This window comes from Ochotona princeps, chromosome 3 (genome assembly GCF_030435755.1).
Source record: "Ochotona princeps isolate mOchPri1 chromosome 3, mOchPri1.hap1, whole genome shotgun sequence".
In the NCBI taxonomy this organism is placed as follows: domain Eukaryota; kingdom Metazoa; phylum Chordata; class Mammalia; order Lagomorpha; family Ochotonidae; genus Ochotona; species Ochotona princeps.
This window is the reverse complement of record NC_080834.1, coordinates 24791901-24816219: the sequence shown is the minus strand read 5'-3', so window position 1 is coordinate 24816219 and position 24319 is coordinate 24791901. Positions and strand designations below refer to the sequence as shown.

The 24319-nt window shown below is 52.6% G+C and overlaps 1 protein-coding gene across 3 annotated transcripts; it reads left to right on the top strand.

The window, feature by feature from the left end:
- On the top strand, positions 1-23383 carry PRMT2 (protein arginine methyltransferase 2). 3 transcript variants are annotated; one of them, XM_058661516.1, is made up of 10 exons: positions 1-124; positions 4912-5016; positions 5585-5767; positions 8070-8231; positions 9937-10011; positions 13913-14088; positions 20027-20156; positions 20604-20740; positions 21689-21860; positions 22879-23383. In XM_058661516.1, exons 1-10 carry the CDS (start codon positions 86-88, stop codon positions 22909-22911), a joined length of 1212 nt encoding a protein of 403 aa, XP_058517499.1. In that variant the 5' UTR covers positions 1-85; the 3' UTR covers positions 22912-23383. The 3 variants fall into 3 exon arrangements, with proteins under 3 accessions (XP_058517499.1, XP_004594131.2, XP_058517500.1); XM_004594074.3 differs by having other exon boundaries at positions 9847-10011; XM_058661517.1 differs by lacking the exons at positions 4912-5016; positions 5585-5767 and having other exon boundaries at positions 18-124; positions 9847-10011.
- Positions 23384-24319: the final 936 nt, after the last annotated feature.

The window sequence follows — 24319 nt, the reverse complement described above, 5'->3', positions numbered from 1 at the left end:
CACACACCTCTCTCTCCCTCAGTGCACGTGGAGAAGGAAATGAAACGATCCAGGCAGCAGGGATGAGGCAGAGCCCAAGGAAAACATGGCCACGTCAGGTGACTGCCGCGGGAGTGAAGCTCAGGTAATTCTGACGCTGGGGCTGAAGACTGCTCGAGAGCAGCAGCTGTGTCCAAGAAAGGGGCCCCCAGCCGCCTGGGTTGAAAGCACGCTGAGGCGAGTGGAGGCTGAGGTGAGAGTGGGCGCTGAGGAGAGAGTGGACACTTAGGTGAGCGGATGCCGAGGTGAGTGGATGCTGAGGTGAGTGGACGCTGAGGTGAGTGGACGCTGAGGAGAGAGTGGACACTTAGGTGAGTGGATGCCGAGGTGAGTGGATGCTGAGGTGAGTGGACGCTGAGGTGAGTGGAGGCTGAGGTGAGTGGAGGCTGAGGTGAGTGGACGCTGAGGTGAGTGGACGCTGAGGTGAGTGGAGGCTGAGGTGAGTGGACGCTGAGGTGAGTGGACGCTGAGGTGAGTGGACGCTGAGGTGAGTGGAGGCTGAGGTGAGTGGAGGCTGAGGTGAGCGGATGCTGAGGTGAGAGTGGACACTGAGGTGAGTGGAGGCTGAGGTGAGTGGACGCTGAGGTGAGTGGACGCTTGGTGAGTGGAGGCTGAGGTGAGTGGACGCTTGGTGAGCGGATGCTGAGGTGAGTGGACGCTTGGTGAGCGGACGCTGAGGTGAGTGGATGTTTCCCCAGAGGCAGAAGCTACTATAAATCATGGATCTAACGTGTGGGCAGTTTTTAAGTCGTATACTTTTTTTGTTTGTTTGGTTTGTTTTGTTTTTTGTTTTTTTAATTTGAATATGGATATATTTTAATTAGTAGTTAACTTCAGCGATGCCATTGTGTTGTGTGACACAGTTACGCAGGTGCTTGGCTCCCCACCCCCAACCCTCCCCCATGGTGCATCCTCCACCTTGGCGCGTGACCACAAGTCGTATACTTTTGCTTCAGGTATTTGTACATTTTTCCTTTCCTGACATTTGTAATTAGTATTTTATTTCTTAAAGTTTGAGGTGATATGGGAAGAGCGTATTTCCTGCATTCCCTAGGTGCAGGTTCGAGAAGACAATGACACTTCTCTCACCCCGCAGCCGCTCTGCAATGGATTGGGGCTTTCTGTAACTTCGTATCATCTCCTCCGCTGCCTTGTGAGCTGTGACTCTGATAATAGTTTGATGGTTTCCTAAGAAGTTGCAATGTGCATCTTTACATCTTCCGGTCTTTAGAAATCACTTTACAATGTCAAAATCCCCTAAGTTAGTTCCACTTATCCAGCTTCTATGTTTTTTTGCTGTTGTGACACATTAATTTTTAAATCCTATATACATTGTGTACCCACAGTGGATTATTGTTGTTTTTATACCAGCAAAAGTTTTTTTAAAGAGATTTATTTGTTAGACATACCTCCGCCCTGCAGCGACACTAAAATGCCGAGGCACACTCTGAGGCTCTGGGAAAAGCCGGAAGCGCCCGGACCCCTCGCTGCCCAAAGCGGCTGCGTTAAACCCTTCTCTCGCTGCCCCGTCCCCATCGGCCTTGGCTGTCCTCCCGCTTCTCCAGCCCGCCCTCCGCCGCCCTCCTTCCCATCCTTCTTCCCGTGCTTTCTGCTGCATTCCTCGGTTCTTGTCCCCTTACTGAGATCTTACTGCTCTGTGCCGCTTTTGTATCCCTCTCTCCGCCACCCTTCTTCCCGCCCTTCCTTCTCGTCCTGTCTTTCTCTTTCCATCATCGTCTCTCCGACTTTCTCATCGTCCTCCTAGTCTAGCTTTTACTGGCTGCTTTTATACCGCTCTCCACCAATCACTTCTCCCCGTGGGTCCACTTGGCGCTACGTGATAGGCCAGTAGCAATGACATAATCGCAGCGGGGCCAGCCTATCCCCCTGACTTCCTGTTTACCTGCAGGTGAGACTAACTCCACCTCCTGGCCCTGGGCCAGCTGCCATCTTGCAACGGCCCCTCCCAATCCCAGGAGTGGCTTTAGCCCCCCACCCCTGTTCCCCACAGACAGAATTATGAAGAAAGAGGAAGCCATAGAAAAATCACCCATCTTCTGGTTCACTCCTCAGATGGCCACAACAGCCCTGGGTCAGGCCTGAGCCAGGAGCCAGGATCTGCATCTGGGTCTCCCACATGGGTGGTAGGGACCTGGACACTTGGGGACTGTTCTCTGCTGCTTTTCTTTCTTTCTTTTTAAAAGAATATTTATTTTAATTTTACTGGAAAGGCAGATATACAGAGATGAGAGACAGAGAGAAACATCTTCTATCCCTTGGTTCATTCCCCAAGCGGTTGCAACAGCTGGAAATAAGCTGATCTGAAGCCATGAGCCAGGAGACTCCTCCAGGTCTCCCACAGGGTGCAGGATCCCAAGGCTTGGGGCAATCCTTGAGTGCTTTCTCAGGCCACAAATAGGGAGTTGGATGGGAAGTGGAGCTGCCAGAATTAGAAGCAGTGCTCACATGGGATCCTGGCGTTTGCAAGGTGAGGACTGTAGCTGCTAGGCTACTGCGCTGGGCCCTCTCTGCTGCTTTTTCCCCAGGAAGAAAGCTGGTTAGGAGGTGGAGCAATAGGGACCTGCACTGGTGCCCACATGGGATGCGGAATTGCAGGGCAGCAACCTGACCTGCTTCTCCACAACACCAGCCCTCAAGTCTTTTATGAAGGATAAAAAGCAGTCATATTTTGCCTCATAGTTACCTTTTCACAAGTCTTTGGGATTTTGTTTGTTTCCAAGCAACAATTACCTGCCTTCAACCTGAGCAAGTGGTATTTTGCAGCTTAAGTTTGCAGATTATGTCAGCTTGGTGTGAGTGAAATGGGCTTTGCCTTCATTTTGAGAATATTTTAAGTGGATGAAGGTTGTTGGGTTGGTGGTTTTGTTTGAACACTTGGCCGATGCTGTTGTATCGCCTTGGCTCTGTCCCTCCTGATGAGAGCTGAGCCAGATCTTTTGATGTTATAAATGCATTTATTGTTCTCTCTGGCTGTGTTTTGTATTTCCCCTTCTTCTCTTCCATTTCTCCCCTTTCCCTTCCCTCCTTCCTTTGCCATTAATCCTCCTGGGAGTTGAGGTTCTTGAAACTATAAGTTGATGTTTTGGCAAACATTTTCATTATCTCTTCAGTCTCACGTTCTCTCTCTTTTTTATGTTTAACACCTGGTAGATATTTGGGCTGTTATCTCACGTGCGTAATGTTCTGTTCTAGTGCTTTTTAAAAATTTTTTTCCTCTTATGGTTTAGTTTAGATAATTTTTACTGACCTGACTTTGAGTTTACTGTTCTACACAAATAATAGCAAATCAGTACAATTACCAAAAAAAAAGAAAAAGAAAAAAATTTATTCAAGATCTCAAGTAAGGTGATATTACACAGTTGTTCCAAATTGACAAGCAGAATATGAGCACCGCACAGAGAAAAGGGCAGAGTGAATAGAGGCATTTTACAGAAGAGCTGACCCAGGCAGCCAGAAATGTGGAGATAAATGGTGAAGAGGTTAGTATGACTGGGATGCCTCTACCCTGAGGCAGCGTCCATCCTGTGGCACTGTACACAGGATGAGGCCACACTGTGTGTAGTTGCTGGAGTAGGAAGGGTGGAACCCTTTGTGTAAAGAATCTGACATGTTTGCATAGGAAATATTCTTCAGGGGTACTTAGCAGGACAGGTGTCAGTGCTGTGACTGCCGTAAAGTGGTACGCTGGAGTGCCGTTGTGCACCTCCTGTGGACTGGGCAAGGTGAATGTCAGTGTATCCCAGCATGCTGTGCGTGTGTACCTCCTGTGGGCTGGGCGAGGTGAATGTCAGTGTATCCCAGCATGCTGTGCGTGTGCACCTCCTGCGGGCTGGGCGAGGTGAATGCTGCTGTCCCCAGCATGCTGTGCGTGTGCACCTCCTGCGGGCTGGGCGAGGTGAATGCTGCTGTCCCCAGCATGCTGTTTCAGCTCTGGTGTTGGATACTGCCCTCATCCGTGGCTGAGGCCACAGGAGGTTTAATGGTCTTCTCTGTGGACTCATATATCTCCTTACATGTTTTCTGAAGTAAACCTAAGTTATTTTGATATTCAGGAAAATTAAGACTTACATATGGGGATGGGCTTAGAAATGTGTGGCTTGAGATTCTGGGAACTCAAATGGGTGTCTTCCCAGCAGGTTTATTCTGGTGGGAAGTATTGATGGGACTGGGCCTGAGGACAGGACTGTCTCTGGACTCTGAGCGCAGTGTCTGCTCTCAGGCTCTGCTCACATGGTGGAGGCTTGGGCCGCTCACCATGTGCATGGCCCCCGGTGCTGCGTGTGCGTCAGACAAGGTCCCCAGAGCTAACACTTAAGAGATGTGATTTCCTTTCCTGGGCTGATGAACATCTTCCTAAATCATTGTTCATGGGACTGAGGGTGCCTCACCAGAGGTGCACTCACGGGGCTGCCTCCTCTAGGCTTCCTGGCTTGATTGAAGATCCACATCCTTTTAGATTGTAGGTGGAGTGAAGGTAAAATGACAGATGAATACCCATGAATACCTAGCCACTTGCAGCTTTTTCATCTTCTTGAAAGGCAGGTTCAGTCTCCAATGCCTGCATCAACCACGCTGGGCCAGTGTGAAGCTATAAACACTGTCTGGGTCTCCCACAAGGGTTATCGAGGCCCAAGTACTTGAGCCATGATCTGTTGCCTCCCAGGGTGTGCTTTAGCAGGAAGCTGGATCAGAAGTGAAGGTGTAGGGGCTTGAACTGAAACTCTCACGCTGCATTATCTCTGTAATGTTCAACCTGCAAGTAATGGCTGTGTCCAAGGCACAGTCAGCCTGCCAAAAAGAAGAGAAATTCCTCCAGGGTCCTGTCCTTGTGCTGTGCTTGACTCTGAGCAGGAAGAAGAAGCTGTGCAGGCCAGCGAGGCAGAGCCCCTGCAGGAGGGAGTGCAGCCGGAGGAGTTCGTCGCCATTGCAGACTACGCCGCCACCGATGAGAACCAGGTAGCCGTGTGACCTTCTGTTGTGTGGGCCTCAGCATGTTCTGTGGCAAGTTTGTAGGCATCCTACCAACAATCTGCAAAGTGGTACTCAGATTAGGGCCACACAGGACCCGTGTGTGACCCTCACTTTACAGTCCAGCGAAGTTTGACCCTTAGAGGCTAAAGTGGGGATGGTCAGCAGAGGGAGGGGACCTGTCCAGTGGTGGTTTACAGCCCACCCAACTGGGGAGGGAAGAGGTTGCAAACACAGAAGGAGTGTCAGCTGGCTGCAGCATCCCCTGCTCAGTGACAGGAAGCCTCCAGTGACAAATTTGCTGACAGCATAGCTTGGTCACAGTGAGGAATGCCGTGGTGAGCGATTTGAAACCATCGACCCTTTTCTGCAAGTTCTCTGCTGGGCCGATGCTCCACATATGCTTCTGAGGCCTGCCGCTGTCACAGGTTGTCAGTTGCAGTAGTTAGGATTCCATGTTGTAAATCACTGGGATGTCGTCACCAGCAAAGGGAATTTGTCACTGCACCACAATTGAAACGCCTGTTCCAGTGAACTTCTGTCTTTTCTTCTTCAGCTTAGTTTCTTGAGAGGAGAGAAAATTCTCATTCTGAGACAGACGACTGCAGACTGGTGGTGGGGTGAGCGAGCCGGCTGCTGTGGGTACATTCCAGCGAACCACGTGGGCCGGGCCGTGGAGGAGTACGACCCTGAGGACACGTGGCAGGATGAGGAGTACTTCGGCAGCTATGGGACTCTGGTATCAGCCCCACATTCCCTGGCTCCTTCCTCTAGTTTGGGTTCTGATATTTCAGCAGTCCTTTTGGGGCTGCTTGTGCTTGTTGTTCAGAGCATGGCTCGCAAATGCTGGTCTTAGGGAGCGACAGGGTCCTTGTACCCGCTCCCCTCAGTCCTGCCATTGTTGCGTGTAGATAACCATGGACAACACGGCCCCGAGTGTGGCTCAAGACACTGGAGTTTGAATTTCTTGTACTTTTCATGTGTCACAATATCTTTGGACTTGTAAAAATTATTCTTGGCTTGGCAGCCTTGCAACAGTAGGTGGTGGGTGGGACCTGGGCTTTGTTTGCCTGCCCCTGATGTAAAAAGAGCATTTGAGGCATTGGGTTATGAAGTTTTCTCAGTATTTCAAGATATAGTGAATTTACTTTAAAATACAATGAGATAAATTATGTAAATCAGTGATCAGCAGTACTTCAGACATCCCGTGTTTTGATGTTTTTCTTCTGTGGAGAAGGGCCTGTCTTGCTGCTGACATGGCCTGTCGGCAACACTGCCTACTTCGAAAATCAGATAAAAACAGCTATTACTTGCAGGTTGAACATTACAGAGATAATGCGGCGTGAAAGTGTGTGCAAGGTTGATTCAGTTAGAGTTTAAAAGGCCATGGGAAAAGGTGTGTTCGGGCCAGGTGCTTGTCACAGTGGTTCAGACACCAGGAAGACTCCTGTGTCCCACAGTGGACAACGTGGCTCCCTGACTCCAGTGTCCTGCTGCTGCAGACCCTGGAAGGCGGCAGTGAGGGTTCAGGTGACTGGATTCCTGCCACCACACCAGAGACCTGGATGGCGTTTCTGGTTCCTGCCTTTGGACCTGGCCCAGTCTCAGCTGTGGCAGGATATTTGGGAACTGAACCAGTGTACAGGAGTTCTGTCTGCCTTTCTCTTTTCATCTCCTGAATAAATAATTTCAAAAGGTGAGTGCATGTAGAAGTTAGGAAACTGAGTATAGGAAGCTGGTGCCGTGGGGACTGTGACTGTTGAAGTGTGAGAGGGAGGCCTGTGCCAGTGTGGCGGGGCAGGACACTGGTGTCACCTGCTAGATCACTGGACTTGAAAAGCTGAGCACACTTCCTGGTGCGCTTTTTGTAGGGATGCTGTGTCTCAGTGAAAAGTGCTGAAATTGCTGATTGTGTATGTGGTTAGAGGTCTCACCCAGCAAGAAGCAGCCTCAGTGAAAAGCAGTCACCTTCCCTGCTCTGCAGCCCCGAGCTGGGCCTCCCACATGGACACTCCTTTGCCCCATGGTTGCTATAGGAAGGACACTTGGCTTTTGGCTTTTTGTCCCCCATCCAGCTTCCTACCACCTGCCCTCAGCTGTTTGTTCCAAGGTGATGTCTTTAGGAGCAGCCATAAGGGGTCTACAAGGGCCTGTCTTGCTCTCCTATTTGGTGGTGTGACCTTGGTGGATCTGGGGGCCTAGAAGGTAGGTCGGTGTTGGCCCCACTCCCTCCTGCTGTTAGGTACTTGTGTGAGCTGTACTTTCTGTATTGTGAGTCTGCTGGGGAGCAGGTCTGACCACTCTGCTGAGCCAGTGCCCTCTGCCTCCTCGGGGACTGGCCACTTCTCATGTGAGTGTCCTCGAGGGTTGGATGTTTTTTCCACTGAGCCTGTGGCTGGGAACGCTGCTCACCTGAGGGCTAGCAAGGGTGCCCTTCCCCAGCTGCAGGTGAGTGCTTCTGAGCACACGAGGGACGGGCTTCTTTCAGCCAGGGAGGCCTGGAGCTCTGCTCACCTCCTGCAGCCTTCTCCTTGTGGTGGTGGGAGATGCCACCTCCCTGGTCTCAGGGAGCTCTGAGTCAGAGGTTGCACTGTGCCTCTGTCTCCAGTGTGCCACCCAGAGACGAGCAGGGAGAAGCTGTAGGCAGCTGCTTCCTGAACTCCAAAGATGTAGTTACTTATTTGAAAGGCAGAGTAACGGAGATGGAGCTTCCATCTGCTGCTTACTCCCCAGATGGCTACACTGACTAGGCTGCTAACCAGGAGCCTGGAGCTCCATCTGGATTTCCCACGTGGGTGCAGGATTCCAAGCACTTGGGCCATTGGCAGGGAGTTGGTTTGGAAGAGAGCAGCCAGTCCTGGACCTGCCCAGGTTTCCGGTGGTGGCTCAGCACACTTTGTGCAGCTTTGGCCCCTCCCTCTGCAGTCTTCATGCTGATTTTTGCTCCTGTTAAGTGTGGGGTGGTGGAGCTCTGAGCATAATCTCAGCAGACTTGGGGTCAGCTCTAGGCCTACCATCCCCTCAGTGTGTGTTTCCTGCAGAAGCTGCACCTGGAGATGTTGGCTGACCAGCCTCGCACAACCAAGTACCACAGCGTCATCCTGCAGAACAAAGAGGCCCTGGAGGGCAAGGTCATTCTGGACGTTGGCTGTGGTACTGGAATCATCAGCCTCTTCTGCGCCCACTATGCACGCCCCAAGGCAGTAAGTCCAACCCCAACATGCCTCTGGACACTGACTGGGGCCAGAGCACCTGGGAGTTAACCAATGGCCCATGTGGTTGTGAGGACTCACTGACTGCTCTTTGGTCTTGGTGAATGTCCTAATGTGAGGGTTCATGCAGACCAAGCCCCTAGAGGCTGTTACGTTACATCAGATGAGGAGGTCCCAAAGGAGCTGTGGGCAGGTGTGTCTACCCAGCACAGTTGCCTTTGAGCTGTGGTAGTTGTGTCCACCCAGCACAGTTGCCTTTGAGCTGTGGTAGGTGTGTCTACCCAGCATAATTCCCTGTGAGCTGTGGGCAGGTGTGTCCACCCAGCACTGTCCCCTGTGAGCTGTGGTAGGTGTGTCCACCCAGCACAGTTGCCTGTGAGCTGTGGTAGGTGTGTCCACCCAGCACAGTTGCCTTTGAGCTGTGGTAGGTGTGTCCACCCAGCATAATTCCCTGTGAGCTGTGGGCAGGTGTGTCCACCCAGCACAGTTGCCTTTGAGCTGTGGGCAGGTGTGACCACTCAGCACAGTTCCCTGTGAGCTGTGGTAGGTGTGTCCACCCAGCACAGTTGCCTTTGAGCTGTGGGCAGGGGTGACACTCAGCACAGTTCCCTGTGAGCTGTGGTAGGTGTGTCCACCCAGCACAGTTGCCTTTGAGCTGTGGTAGTTGTGTCCACCCAGCACAGTTGCCTTTGAGCTGTGGTAGGTGTGTCTACCCAGCATAATTCCCTGTGAGCTGTGGGCAGGTGTGACACTCAGCACAGTTGCCTGTGAGCTGTGGTAGGTGTGTCCACCCAGCACAGTTGCCTTTGAGCTGTGGTAGTTGTGTCCACCCAGCATAGTTCCCTGTGAGCTGTGGCAGGTGTGACACTCAGCACAGTTCCCTTTGAGCTGTGGCAGGTGTGTCCACCCAGCACAGTCCCCTGTGGCGGTGTTGGTTCTCAGATCTTCAAGAATTGCTTTTGGGCTTGGCAGCGTGGCCTAGTGGCTAAGGTCCTCGCCTTGATCCCATATGGCTACTGGTTCTAATCCCGGCAGCTCTACTTCCTCTCTATCTCTCCTCCTCTCAGTATATCTGACTTTGTAATAAAAATTAAAAAAAAAAAAAAAAAAAAAAAAGAATTGCTTTTGTCCTGACCCAGTAAGGGTGCCACCACAGGACAGTGTGACTTCTTCCCTTACCTTCAGAGTGATATGCCTGACATGTTGGTGCTGTACTAGTGTACTGGGTGGAACCTGTCTCCCTGATGGGGGGTGACTTGGGGGTGACATCGCAGAGTTCCTGAGGACCTGTGTTTGTGTCAAGGGGAGTGATGACCCACTGTGCAGGGAGTTACCTGACATGGAGGTGACATCCCAGAGTGCTGGGGGACCCATAGAGCATCACCCTCTCAGGCAGTCTGATGGGCATGCCTAGTTGGTGCTTCCCTAAGCCCTCAGAGCCCTAGCCTGGAACAGTCTTGTACTGGCCCAGCTGCTCTCAGAGGACCAGGGCTGCTGGTGATTGAGAGTGGACTTGCTGGACAGAGGCCTGGGCCTGCTCTCATGTCCTCCACTCCCTGGACTACAAGGTGTGAGAAATGACCCCACTGATGGTGCCCATGTGCAGGTGTATGCTGTGGAGGCCAGTGAGATGGCACAGCACACAGGCCAGCTGGTCCTGCAGAATGGCTTCGCTGACACTATCACCGTGTTCCAGCAGAAGGTGGAAGAGGTGGTACTGCCTGAGAAGGTGGACGTGCTTGTGTCTGAGTGGATGGGGACCTGCCTGCTGGTAAGGGGAGGACTGTAGGAGTGGGTAGGGAATGGAGGGGGTCTTGCCTGCTGGTGATGGCAGGGGTGTGGGAGTGAGGTGGGTAGCAGGCTGGGGCTGGGGCCAGACACAGTAAGGGCAGGGGTGTGGGAGTGAGGTGGGTAGTGGGCTGGGGCCATGCACAGTGATGGCAGGGGTGTGGGAATGAGGTGGGTAGCAGGCTGTGGCCATGCACAGTAAGGGCAGGGGTTGGGAGTGAGGTGGATAGCGGGCTGGGCCTCTGAAATCTCCCCAGTTGTTTGATTGGCAAGGTGGTGGTACTGCAAGTGTCTCCTGTGGCCTGGGCTCAGGGTGTGGTTTTCAGCTGGCGCATAAAGTATGGGTGTGATGGAGCTGAGCCGGAGGGGATGGGGCCTGGAGAAAATGGAGCCTTGTGCATGGCCTGTGCTGAAGTAGCCTCAGATGGGTTAAAGAAGAAGGAAGCAAACAGCAGCTGCTACATTATTCTAGTGTTGGGGTGAAAAAGGCCTCTGCTGAGAATAGACCCTATAAACAAGTGGTGAACTGTTTGATAAAAGCGCTCTACCTGTGAGCGGATCTGTACTGCACTGGGGGATGAATGAACTGGGAAGGAATCTCGGCATATCTGGCCGAGCGCCCCAACAAGTTGACAAGAGAACCCCAAGAACAGCCCTGTGGAGAGGGGCTGGGAAACAGCTGGGGACACAGGCAGTGCTGGTTGCATCAGAAACTGAGGAAGCCGCGTGAACGTTTCAGATCCGTCTGCTGACGTGTCACTGAGCTGCGGGACATGCCCTCGGCCATCACCTGCACACTCCTAGGTGTGGCTGGAGCAGCTTCGTGAAGGAAAATAGGCCGGAATCTCAAAAAGCATTCATGGCAGTGTCATTTAAAGTGGAAAAAAAAACCTCTAGAAACAGTAGAAATGACAGCTCATGTGATTGTAGAAATGATTCTAGAAAGATCTTTAACACTTAGGAGAAAGGTGGTGACATGGTGCTGGTCTCGAAGGAAAGCACGAGGAGTGTGCAGGCTGTGACTGCAGGTTGGAATTCTGTGTCGTGACTTCAGCCGCTCCCAGGTCAGCGCTGGAGCTGTGAGGCTGTGCAGGCACCCTGCGTGACCAGGACTGGGGCCCGGCTGGGCTTTCATCTCCCTCTACTTCTCTCCTTTGAAATGTGCCAAGACTTGTAGTTCAGCCAGGCTCAAAGTCACCTGGAAGAGGAGGTGTCTCTAAAGTTGTGGAATTCAAAGCTGGACCCCTTCAGGGCAGAACTCTTCAAGCCTTCAGCACCTTCAGCAAGGAAATGCTGCGAGTGCAAAACAGTTACCAGAACAGGGAACACCACCCAAGCTAGCCTTGCCCTAATACAAGACCAAAGTTAGTACAAAATATGAAAACTTGCACTCAGTAATCCTCACGAACACAGATGTAAACATCTGCAGGAAAATATTAGGGAATTTCATTCAGTGAGATACAAAATGGAAAAAAGAACAGCACAACAGAGATTAAGAATTCAAAACTATTGAGAACCTGTCAGTGTAATCACCTTACTAGCCTGAAGAAGCAAAGTCGCATGATTATGGCAGGGAACACAGAAAATGGAAATTTCAACATTGGTTCAAAATTGTATCAGATTTGCTAATAAAATCCTCAGTGGACTGGGAATATAACTCGATCAAGGATGTCGCCCAAGGGTGTGCAGAGATTACGTTTGCACAGTACTCAGCCGTTGTACTCCTAACAAGGAAAATGGTAAAGCCGCCCTGCATCCAGATACCAGGACTGTCTCTGCAGAAAACAGCAAAGAACCTGGGGACATCCCAGGACTAGCGAATGTGGACAGCACGGTCACCTGCAGTTGCATTTCACTGTTCTGGCCATGCAGTGACCACAGATGTGAGATTCGAACCGAGAGCACAATCAGGTGACCAGGGTCTGTGCTGCAGGCTGTGAGATGCTGACGAGGTCAGTCACTGAAGACCCGAGTGACCAAGGCTGTGTGAGGGGGTCACGTGGGAAGCTCAGCCCATAGAGGCCCTGGTTCTCATGGTGAACCATAGAAAGCACAGCTTAGGCAACACTTCCTTTCTGTAGACACAGACAAGCTCGTTCAAAGGAAGGAACTAGAATAGAAGATTTTATTTAGTTGAAAGGCAAGAGTTGTAGCAAAAAAGATCTTCTATCTGCTGGTTTACTTATCAGATGGTTATAATGGCTGGGCCAGGCTGAAGCTGTGAACCTGGAACTCCATTTGTGTGCGTGCTGGGTCCAAGCACTTAGGTCCTCCTCTGCTGCTTTCCCAGGTGCATTAGCCAAGAGCCGGACCAGAAGTGGACCAGTAGGCGGGGTCCACGGGGAAGCTGTGATGTGGCATCCCAATTGGACCTCTGTTCAAGTCCAGGCTGTTCCACTTCTGATCCAGCTCCCTGCTGGTGTGCCTGGCAATTAAGTGTGGGAGGCCTGGAAGAGCTCAGGCCAGCCCAGCTCTGGCCATTGTGGCCATCTGTGGAGTAAATGGGTGGATGGAAACCTTCAGTCTCCATCTCTCTAACTCTGCCTTTCAAATGTAAATAAGTCTTAAAACAAAAGATTTGTTAGAACTTGAGCTGGTTTTCAGCTCTCCCCAGATTTCTTGCTCTTCTTTTTTATCCAGCTCTTCATTTTTGCTGATAGCAATTTAAAAAATAACAAATTTGGAAGAATTGCATATAGGTTTATTATTCCTTATTGAAGTGCTTGGTACCAGAAGTGTTTTGAGTTTCAAGATGTCTTAGGGCCCGGCGTGGTAGTCTAGTGGTTAAAGCCCTTGCGTTGTACGCACTGGGATCCCATATAGGTGCCAGTTTAATCCTGGTAGCCCTGCTTCCCATCCAGCTCCCTGTTTGTGGCTTGGGAAAGCAATGGAGGACGGCCCAAGGTCTTGGAACCCTGCATCTGCGTGGGTGACCTGGAGGAAGTTCCTGGCTCCTGGCTTCAGATTGGCTCAGCTTCAGCTGTTGTGGCCATTTGGGGAGTGAATCATAGGATGGAGGATCTTCCTTTCTGTCTCTTCTCCTCTCTGTATATCTGACTAGCCAATGAAAATAAATAAATCTTTAAAAAAGAAGTCTTAGATTTTGAAGTATTTGCCGCTTCCCCATGTGACAGCCAAACACTTGCACCTGACAGGTGCGTGTGCAGGAGACTGCCTGGAGGTAAGGCGGTGTTAGCTGGCCCTTCTGGTCTGGGTTTCCTTATGGTTAGTTGTGTTTATGTTCCAGCTTTGCACACTGAACTTGCTGTGTCCCTTACCAAAGACAGCAGGGCCCCCTGCTTTCTCCTTGGCTGCCTGGGGACACCGAGGCTGCAGGGTCTATCCCTGGGGCCCTTCACACCCCCCCCCCCCCCCCGCACAGACAGCTTGGCCTCTGAGACAGCCTTGTACTTGTGGGGTGGCTTTCTGGACCCGAGCGCCACAGCAAGTGGCACTGGTCACCTGACTTCCAGGGCTTGAAGGTGGTGAGAGCAGTGAGACAACCCCAGGCCAAACCAGCAACGTGTCCCACAGTAAAGGCAGTCAGACCTCTGGGTGCTGAGAGGACTCCTGGCCGTGGGCTTCTTCAGTGTTGGGGTTCGGGAAGGCCTCCCCTGTGTTCCCATGTGTGTCCACAGGGCAGACTTGGGAGGTGTCTCACACTGGGTATCAGTGGCCTTGTTCCCTTAGCTACTGCTGACCTCTGGGTGCTGAGAGGACTCCTGGCTTTGGGCCTCCTCCCTCATCCTCAGTGACAGGGATCTGGGAAGTCATCCGCTGTGTTCTCATGGGTGGTGTCACACACTGGGTCTTGATGACCGTGTCTGGCGGTGTCATACAGCCCTGGTGACTCGCAGTTCCTGTGTATCTGTCCCTCCCTGCAGTTTGAGTTCATGATCGAGTCCATTCTATTTGCCCGGGACGCCTGGCTGAAGGAGGACGGGGTCATGTGGCCGAGCTCAGCCGCACTGCACCTTGTGCCCTGCAGTGCTGACAAGGACTACCACAGCAAAGTGCTCTTCTGGGACAACGCCTACGAGTTCAACCTCAGTGCACTCAAGTAAGGCCCACGTGGGAGGGGAGGCTGTAGGAGTCCAGCCAGGGTCTGCTCCTCGCTGCTCGGTTGCCCCCTCAGTGTGTGGTGGCTGTGCTGGGTAGCCCAGGGTGTGTCCACTGCTCCCTGCTCCAGAGGCGATACCCGGTAGGAGGACTGAGGGAAATAGAGTAGGACTGGGCAGGAGAACTGGGGTGGGACATTCCCCCATACCCTGCCTACAGGTGTTCCCGTGATGGAATACACTGATTCTGACCATGCAATCTGCTTGGAGAGCCCACCCAAGTGCATGTGGTGGGAATGTCTCCGCCATCTGAGTTCCCCAATGCAGCGGACAGGCAGATGGCATCTGTGAATAAACACAGGCTGACAGAGCAGGCACTCACTTCTGCCTGAAGCTGTGGCACTGTGTGTGCTGGCGACACTGTCCTGGGAGTTGGCTTCCTGAGCTCTGGCACTTAGGGAAATTGGCTGCTTGTGGAGGGAAGAACCCTTGTTTATGCTGGAGGACACCAACCTGAGACCCTCCACAAAGATTGGGCCCTAATGGTCCCCTGTACCAATCGTTTATAGAGCAGATGCATGAGCAAGCAAGTGGGGGTCCTGAGGCTAATACCCAGTGGTTAGCTTTTGGCTGAGTTGTTAGGACCATCGTCTCCCCAGCAGCCTTGTGTGCCTGACTGTGTTAGGGCCTGCGTCTCAGCAGCCTTGTGTGCCTGACTGTGTTAGGGCCTGCGTCTCAGCAGCCTTGTGTGCCTGACTGTGTTAGGGCCTGCGTCTCCCCAGCAGCCTTGTCTTTATCTGACTGTGTTGTTTGTGTGGTGTGTGGTTTCTTGGTAAGTGACCATGTGTTTTGCATGTGAGCCTGGTTTTTTCCCACAAGCAGGCTGGTTTCCACTTTAAAACCCTCTTGAAGGGGGTCTCAGTTCGGGGCATCTCATGTCCGCATCCCACACGCCAGCCACCATGTGCACGTGGTGAGCTGTCCCCGGGCCTGCCTGGGCTCCAGTGGCTGCTCCCTTCGGGGTAAGTACACCGAGGAAAAGGTCTCCAGGTCTAGGCGGGCTCGGGGCCCGGAGTCCGGGGCCCACCCACCGCCCTCATTGGGTGGTGAATGGGATTGGGAGGGGCGCGACCTTGAGCTTGGGAATTTAAACTTCCAGCAGCCTGCTGGAGGCTGGGGGGTCTTAGGCCGGGGCGTCTCATGCCCGCATCCCACACTCCAGCCACCACGTGCACATAGTGAGCTGTCCCCGGGTCAGCACGCCATTGGGTGCTAGGCTCCGCCTGCTGGCCACCCGGCTGGGAGCTCTGGGGTTTTGGTTCTTTGAATCGCTGTTTAGGTAGCTCCAGGTTGAATCCAGTGCGCTTCTGGGATATGAATTAATCCCAAAGATTCCTAATGACAGTGCTGACCACCGAACACCAGTCCATGCAAAAGCTAAGGCTTGAGGCTTGTCCAGCAAGATCATATCCTATTACCTGACATGATGATGGATTAGGAGACGGGTCACACCATGCAGATCCATGGCATTAACTAGCACTCGAGAACCATATCCGGGGGTAGATTCTGTGGGGAATATATGGGCCACACCCTGTGGAAATTCTAGCACCACAGGTTAGCTCAAGAGTTGAAGGGGTGATGGACTAAACTAGGTGTGACCAAGGAGCCTGCCATCAATCACAGGTAAAGGAACCCGCAACAGTCTGGACTGGTCAAGGCAGCAGCACTCAAATGTGCATCCTGAATGGGGTGTGGGGTGGGCTGGGCTGCAACATTCACCAGCTCATACATGGCCAATGGAAGGCCAGACTTTGCTGGGCACTGGCCTAAAACCCAGTGGTATGTATGAGAACTGGGTCTGGGAGTGGATCAAGTGGAGGAACTTGGGAAACTCCCCTGGCGAGTCATAGCTTCCGCTGGTGAAAGTGCGGTCCAGACCTGGGGGTCGGACAAGCTGGGCAAAGTAGTTTCAACAGCTGGCTAATGTGTCAATTGGTAATGGAACAGGGTGTACCGGGCAGGACTGAGCAAACCTTAGCCCACAAGCGAAACTAGAAACCATGATGGAGCTCAGGTCATGCCGAGCTAGGCTCTAGCACCTGCTGGTCTGCGTGAGCCAGGGACGCTAAGCCACAGTGTCTAAGGCAGAGGCCAGGACAAGTGAGGGGCTGAGTCAAGCTGAGTCAGAGCAGCCACTGGCATGTGCGTGATCTATGGCTGGGAACAGGCCCAGTTGGGGAGTTAAGGGGACACCCTAGCTGGGTTAAGGTTCCCACCAAGGGGTTCATGGGATGGAATGGGGGCTGCATTCTGATCAGGATATGGTTGTAGTCTTCCTTGGCACAAGTGTTGGACTGGGACTGGACGCACCAAGCTGGGCCAGACTCCAACACCATCTAGTGCTCTGCAGGACCAGGGTAGATGTGGGACTTACTAGGCTGGGTCTCAACCCCTACTGAGCCATGTGTGAGCTGTATGGGGGTATGGACGAGCCTTGGCTGGGCTGAAACATCCAACAGCAAGAACCAGTTTGGGTTGAAGGACAGTCAGGAAAAGCCACTGTTCCTGCTAGGACAGGAGGTGAACTGAGTAGGGCTGGCTCATGGACCCACTGGTATGCACAAAATCTGGCATTGGGAGAGGTTCTGATGGAGGAGCCTGGGCAACTCCTCTGGCAGGACACAGATCCTGCAGGTAAGTGCAAGAAGTATGATAGGAAACAGCCCAGAACAGGCCATGGAAAGTTTCCCACTGGCATATATTTGGCATGGGTCGAGGGCAGACCAGGCTGAATCAGTTCACGTTATCTACTGTCAAATCTGAGCGCCAGAACAGAGTGTTGGTTGAGCCAGGTTAGGTCGCGACAAAAACAAGTGCACAATACGGAATGCCAAGGTGAGGTTGCCTGTACTGGATGTGACGGCAGCACCCAACCAGCACATGTGAGAACCAGGAAGGGAGGGGACGGAGCCAGCAGGGGGAATAAGGGGTGGTCCTCTTGCCGGACAGCTACTCCCACTGGAGAGCGTGGGCTGGGATGGGGGCAGACCAGACCTAGTAGGGCTACAACACCTGTGCGCCTCATGTGGACTAGATCAGGGAAAAGCCAGGCTGGGCTGATTATTCCTGCTGGTGCAAACAAAATTAGAATGAGTGAGGGTTGTATGGGCTTAGCCGTAGCATCAGCTGGCAGAAGGTGGCACTGGGGGCTAATTCTGTCAAGTCTAACCACAGAACCACCTGGAGAGTGCACAGTCTGGGAGTGGGAGAGGCCTGGGAGGGAAATAGTGGGCTCCTCCCTCTTGGGTTACCACTCCCACAGGAGGACACCAAAACTAGGACTAGGACAGGGGCTGGGGTGGCTCGACAGAGAGGCACCCAACAGCAACCGTGAGGGCTGGATAGTTGAGCTGTTTAGATGGAACTAAGCCTTAATACCCATTGATGTGTACGAGAGCTGAATGGGATGTGGGACAGACTGGTCTGCTACACATTCTGGCAAACCAGGGTAGGGGGCGGGCCTGGTGGGGGTTATTGTGGTTCGCTCCAACTAGGCTGCAGCTCCCACTGGTTTATACGAGGGCCAAGTATGTGCTGGGCAGAACCAGGCTGGACTGCAACACCCATTGGTTCCAGTGGAAGTCGGGGCTGAAAACAGACAGAACCAACCCAGTGGTTGCAGCTACCAGCTGATTGAGGTGATGACTGTACCGGGCCCTGTACTTGCTAGTATGTACAAGAATCTGGACTGGGAACACCTCAGACAAAGTTTCTTTTGAGATCTCCCCAATTGAAATGGCGGACTCAGAACCCTAACCAAGAAAAGACAGAAGGCAGAATAAGTCAATCAACCACCTCAGCTATATGTTGGCAGTGAAATACTGGGTAAACGGAGACTCTAAGATGGGCTATGTCAATCAGTGGATTCTTCAACGACCTCATATTGCTTGGAGTGGCGAGATTGGCAGCGATTCATAACTGGTTAACTATCACAACCACTTGAGCAAGAATCTCAGAGCATGCCCCACATCTGGGACCTGGGGTGGGTGGGAAACTGGGTGGGGCTTCTCCCTTAAAACTCCCTTTACCTCAGATAAATGAAGGAAACAATATGGAAATAATAGACTTACCCACTTTCCTGCAGCCCTTGAACCTTTTTACCCTAATATGTAAACTATGTAAACCTTGAAAAAAAACAAAAAGTAATGGCCAGCCTTGCTCCCCATGCCTATCGAAGAGCACTGGCTGATGCAGTTTCACTTGAATAAAAATTGTCCTTGGCTCTTGTAAAAAACAAACAAACAAACAGGAAAAACCAAAAAAAAAAAAAAACCACCCTCTTGAGTGGGCTTCAAGTTTCCATGGGAGGTGACACCCCAACAAGGCCTGATGGTGAGGGAAGGTCCTGCTCAAAGAGCAAAGACACAGAGGATGCAAGCTCCATTCTGTGATACCAGTGCCATGGGGAGCAGGATGTTGTGTCCTTCCAGAATGTTCCAGAACCTGGGGAAGTGGCACTGGGAGAGGCTGCAGGTGTGAGGGCAGATGTGAAAAAACAAGGTGACCTTGAGGCCTGTATGTCAGATATTGGCACCCGTTGGGAGCCTGTGAGGCAGGAAGCATGGGAATCAGAAAAGAGCTGACAGGGCCCGGTGCTGTGCTGTGGCAGTCCAAGCTGCCACCTGTGGCTCTGGCATCCCACATGGGCGCCAGTTAGAGTCCCAGCTGCTCCTCTTCCATCTGGCTCCCTGCTGATGGCCTGCGAAAGCAGTGGATGAGGGCCCTAGTACCGCCTGGGAGGCTCAGAGGAAGTTCCTGACCTGGCTTCCACCTGGCCCATCTGGGGATTAAACTTGCTTGCTCCTTCTCTCTCTGCTTGTGTGGAAGCTTGCTCTCTCTCTCCCGGTCTCCCTCCCTCTCATTTCTTATATTTTTTAAATCCTAAAAAAATAAGTGAGCAAAAGCATAGCTACAAAAGGTTGTCTTGACAGTTACTTGACAGATCTTAGTGTGAGTAAGGAAAAAAATGAATAGCAAAGTGAAACCATAGCAAATCACTTGGTGAGAACATCATAAATAATAAAATTAGCCGTAATATTTCAAAAATTAAGCGATTAAAATACACATTAAAATAGTGCTATCTTTCCTTTCTGGATGATTAAAACCAGGGCAAGTTTACCTGATGAGGTAGAAGGGACTCCCACCCTGATGCCACATTGGAGGCCGTGTGTGGTGTGCTGGAGCTGTGGGGCTGGGGGACCAAATCCCAGGTTCGTCATGCAATGGGAACCCTGGGAGCCCTGCGCTGATGCCATGTTGGAGGCCGTGTGTGGTGTGCTGGAGCTGTGGGGCCAAGGAGCTGAGTCCCAGGTCCAACCCGCAGTGCAGCCGCAGCCTGGGAGCCTTGGAAACAGGTGGCCATCCCTAGGAAAATGACTGAGTCACTGTGTGTCACCTGATGGTGCCCTGAGTCTTGAGGAATACGTAGTGATCTCAGCAAGGGTTTTTACTCAGAAGAGCCTGCTGTGCAGAAGGGCTACTGTGTTGCATTAGTAAATACACATTTACATGCGTGGCATGGGGCAGAGTAAGGATGCCACGGTGCTAAGGCAGAGCAAAGAGGGTTAGCTTGTCATTTTCTGATCTGCTTTTACATTTGTCACTTTTTGTATCACAGACTATTCAGAACTAGATATGTGTAACAGTTTCACCAAAGCTTGCACCTTTCTGTTATTTCACAGTGATGCCACTGTGGCCGGCCCTGTGATGAGTGCAGGAAGTGGGGTACACAGGGGTCCTTGGGGCTCAGTCTCTGGGAGAGGGCATGGCCAGGGCCTGGGGAGCACAGTGCAGCCACTGTCGGGGGTGTCACGATTACACACATGTACTTCAAGCCAAGGATGTCTGTCATTTTGATCAGTGTCTGTGGCCTTTCCCCAGATCTTTAGCCATTAAGGAGTTTTTCTCAAAGCCCAAGTACAACCACGTTCTGAAGCCAGAAGACTGTCTGTCTGATCCGTGCACCATCCTGCAGCTGGACATGCGGACAGTGCAAATCTGCGACCTGGAGGTGAGGCGAGAGGCGGCCTGTGGTGGGCCGGGCAGTGCTGGGGGCACTGAGGGCATCTTCCAACCTTCTGCTACCAGTTTTCCCTTTTACTCCTGCTGTTCTGTCTTTGCCATTCATATTTTGACATAGTTTTCTTTATAATCACTTTGGCAATTTCAGCTGCTCTTAGGTTGATATTTCATATTCTCAGCCTCTGCAGAATCAGATTACATTCTGTGTTATTCTGGCACAGTGTTGGAACTAGATGTTTTTGCAGAGTATTCCCCAGGAGTTGGGGAGTTGTGGGCCTCTGCGGAGTTAGTGGGCAGCCCTGGGCTCACATGTGTGGTGCTGTGGGCCTCAGTGGAGGTGGTGGGCGGGCCTGAGCTCACGTGTGTGGGGTTATGGGCCTTGGTGGAGGTGGCAGGTGGCCCTGGGCTTACATGTGTGTTGTGTGCCTGAGCGCAGACCATGCGGGGCGAACTGCGCTTCGACATTCAGAAGGCGGGCACCCTGCACGGCTTCACTGCCTGGTTCAGCGTGCACTTCCAGAGCCTGGAGGACGGCCAGCCACCGCAGGTGCTGAGTACCGGCCCGCTGCATCCGTGAGTCGGGAAGACAATGCTTGTGGAGGGCGAGGCAGAGTCCCACCCTGCCCTGTGCGGCCTGCCTCAGTCACCTGTGGGATACCCTCCCGCTGAGTAGACCTCCCGTGGAAGAGCAGACTTGTCACACCCCAGCACACAAGATGGGCTTCACCTGGGCATTTTGGGGGCGGGCATGGAGACCCTGTGGCTCTTGCCCTGGGGGCTTCCATGGCCTCAGTGGCTGCCCTGCTGATGCTCCGTGACGGGGCTGAAGCTCCAGCCAGGTGGTGGGACACGGCTCCCTCAGTCACACCAGGTAAGGAGGATGGAAGCCAGGTGACCAAGGTGCTCGGCGGTCACCACGGTGGCATGGGGTGCAACTGTGAGAGGTGCAGAGGGAGAGTGTAGTCAGGCTGGCGTGGGCTGGGGTAGCCGGACCTGGGCTGTGCCAGGCAGGGGGCCCAGAGACTATGGAATGTCCAGGCACTCCAGAACTGCTAGGGGTGGAATCCTGGATTTTCTGCTGCTTCCAGACGTGGTGGGGTCCTGGCTTCATGGGTATCTTCGCTGTGGTGACAGGCGCCATGGTACTGTAGCCAAGAGGAAGGGCTGGGAGAGATGCAGAGAGATGCAGGGCCTGGAGTGGGTTAACCCTAACCCTGGGCCCTTGTGCACTGCGACCCTACTTCCTGCCTGTCAACACTTTGGTGCTTGAGCAGCTTCCTCGGGAGGGGGGACCCTGCCGTGGCACAGGCATCTGCTCTGTGCCCTGACTTGGTTCCTGGTGGGTCCCTGTGAGCCCTCTTGTTCCTGATGGGAGGGTGTCTGTCCCATACCTGAGAAGTCACACTCCCGGGCACCCCAGACAGGCATGGTCAGGCTCCAAGGTCAGCTCCCACTTGGGGGGGACCCCTACCTGAGGCCCCTGGGGCCAGGCCGCCCATGATACCTGCTTGTCTCTTGCAGCACCACGCACTGGAAGCAGACACTATTCATGATGGATGACCCAATACCCGTGCAAGCAGGAGACGTGGTCACAGGCTCAGTGGTGCTGCAGAGAAACCCCGTGTGGAGAAGGCACATGTCAGTGGCCCTCAGCTGGGCGGTCACCTCCCCACAAGACCCCACATCTCAGAAGGTTGGAACACTGGCTGGGGGAGTGCATTTGGGGGCGCAGGTCTGGGTAGGAGTGAGCAGCAGGTTTCTGGAAGGAGTCCTGGTTGAGTTCTGGGAGTAAATCTCTACTGCCTGGCCTGAGTACAAATGGCTGTGGCAGGGGCTGGGCTGTGGCAGGGGCTGGGCTGTGGCGGGGGCTGGGCTGTGGCAGGGGCTCTGCTGTGGCAGGGGCTGGGCTGTGGCAGGGGCTCAGCTGTGAGAGGGGCTGGGCTGTGAGAGGGGCTGGGCTGTGATGGGGCCTCGGCTGTGAGAGGCTGGGCTGTGAGAGGGGCTGGGCTGTGAGAGGGGCTGGGCTGTGAGAGGGGTTGGGCTGTGAGAGGGGCTAGGCTGTGGCAGGGGCTCTTTTGTGATGGGGCCTAGGCTGTGAAGGACGCTCCATTGAGAGAGGGCTTGGGTGTTGTGATGGGGAGTTCAGGGGCTGTGCTGGGGGTTCAGCTATGAGAGGGTGCTCAGGTGTGATGGGTGCTCAGCTGTGATGGAAACTTAGCTGTGATAGGGGCTCAGATGTTGGGGAGTATGGGGGCTGTAATGAGGGGCTCAGCTATGAGGGGGTGCTCAGCTGTGAGAGGGGCTCCACTGTGATGGGGACTCAGCTGTTGGGGAACATGGGGGCTGTTATGGGGGGCTCAGCTATGAGAGGATGCTCAGCTATGATGGGGTGACACCCCCACCTCTTCAGGTGCTCTTTGTCCTGGCTGTACATCTCAGATGTTGCCAACAGAGGGCGACCTTCCCTTGGACTTGGGATAACCTGGGAGAGAAAAAAAAAACAAAACAGAACAAACAAACAAAACCAAAAAAAACCCCACAAAAGCCTGTTTCCCTTTTGTTTAATACTTGTTTTGTGCTTTGTGGTTGGTAAGTTGATGTTAAGTTTAAATGTGTGTCAATTAGAAAACATTCTGTACCTGCATATTGCATTACTAGGAAACCCTACTTGTTAACTGAACAGAAACGATTGGTTGGTGTCTCTCTTTCAGGTTGGAGAGAAAGTCTTCCCCATCTGGAGATGACAGCTGTGGAGCGCTGGCTGTGTGGTCCACGATCCTCCTGCCTGCAGGGGACGTGGGCCCTGGGCGACCCTTCCGAGCCCTGCCCATGCCCTGCCCACATCCTGCCCAGTGCCTGACCCCTAGAATAGGCTGTTCCCAGGTGTGTGCCCAGAGGACCTGCAGATCATGGCTCAGTGTTGCTGGGCTAAGTCCAGTCCTGAACTCCTGGACGCATGCACCTCCACTCATGTACCTGTGACAGTGATGTTGCCACGTTGTGTGTTAGTGGTGTCCTTGCTGCATTGGCCCATCCACTCATTGCTATGTAGGATTCTGTGGGACCGTGTGGGAGGCAGAGCCACCCTGGGTGTGGGAGGCAGTGGCACACGTGGTGGGCTTTGCATGAGATAGTCCAGTGTGTAGTCATCTTCCTAGTAAATTCTGTGCTGGCATATTGTATGTGATCAATACATATTTTTAAATGAACTAATAATGTGTGTCATCTATCCTGTACACAGATGCCATCATGCCGTATGCCTCTAACCTTCTCTCACTATTGGGAAGAAACTTCCACGTCTGTAGATGCAAAGCTGTAATTTTTGTTTTCTGTATTTCATTAGTAAGATTTTGCTGGAAAAAGGAAGTATATGCTGACAACTGCACTGTTCTTGAATGTATAGGTGGATACCATGTCAGTGCGGGCAGCCCCCTGTACCCCTTGCCTGCTGTGCCCAGCCCTGCAGCATGGTGGCTGCTGCACCTGGTGTGAGACCTCACGTGGGTGGGTTGCTCTTGGAAGGCTCCCTGATGGAGAATGTGTAGATCAGTGCACAGCTGTGGGTAGGCATCTTGTTTCACTCATGTCATGTTCCAGCATGTGGCCACAGTTGATCTGCCATGCTCCCAGTATTTGGCCTTTAGGCTGAAGTAGCACGTGAATGCTGGGTTTGCCTCTTGTTGCACTTTCATGGGCGTTTCAGTTGACCTGAAACTGTCCTGACACCACTGGGAAGCATCTGTGCCTCCCAGGCAGGACTAGAGTTCCACATCCCTTGTTGTACTAAGTGCTGTGGTTCCCATCAGACCAATTCTGGTGGGCATCTGGACTTAATGCACTGTTCCCCGAGACTACACATTTCCATGCATTTACTGTTTACGTGGATATGTTTTTTTCTGAACTGCTTATTCTAGTCTTCTGCTCACTCTGTTGTTAGGACCATTTAAGTGGTTTTGTAGATGTTCTTCATGTAATCTGGTTAGGAATCTCTTATCAGAGAAATAGCTTTGCAAATATCTTTTCTCATTCTGGGGCTTGTTTCTCACCGTCCTGGCTGTTGAAGGTAGAATGGGCACTGAAGACAGGACACCAAAACCAGGTGTCATGCTTGTTCAGTAGTTATTTATTTTGGAAGATGTATTTATTTATCTG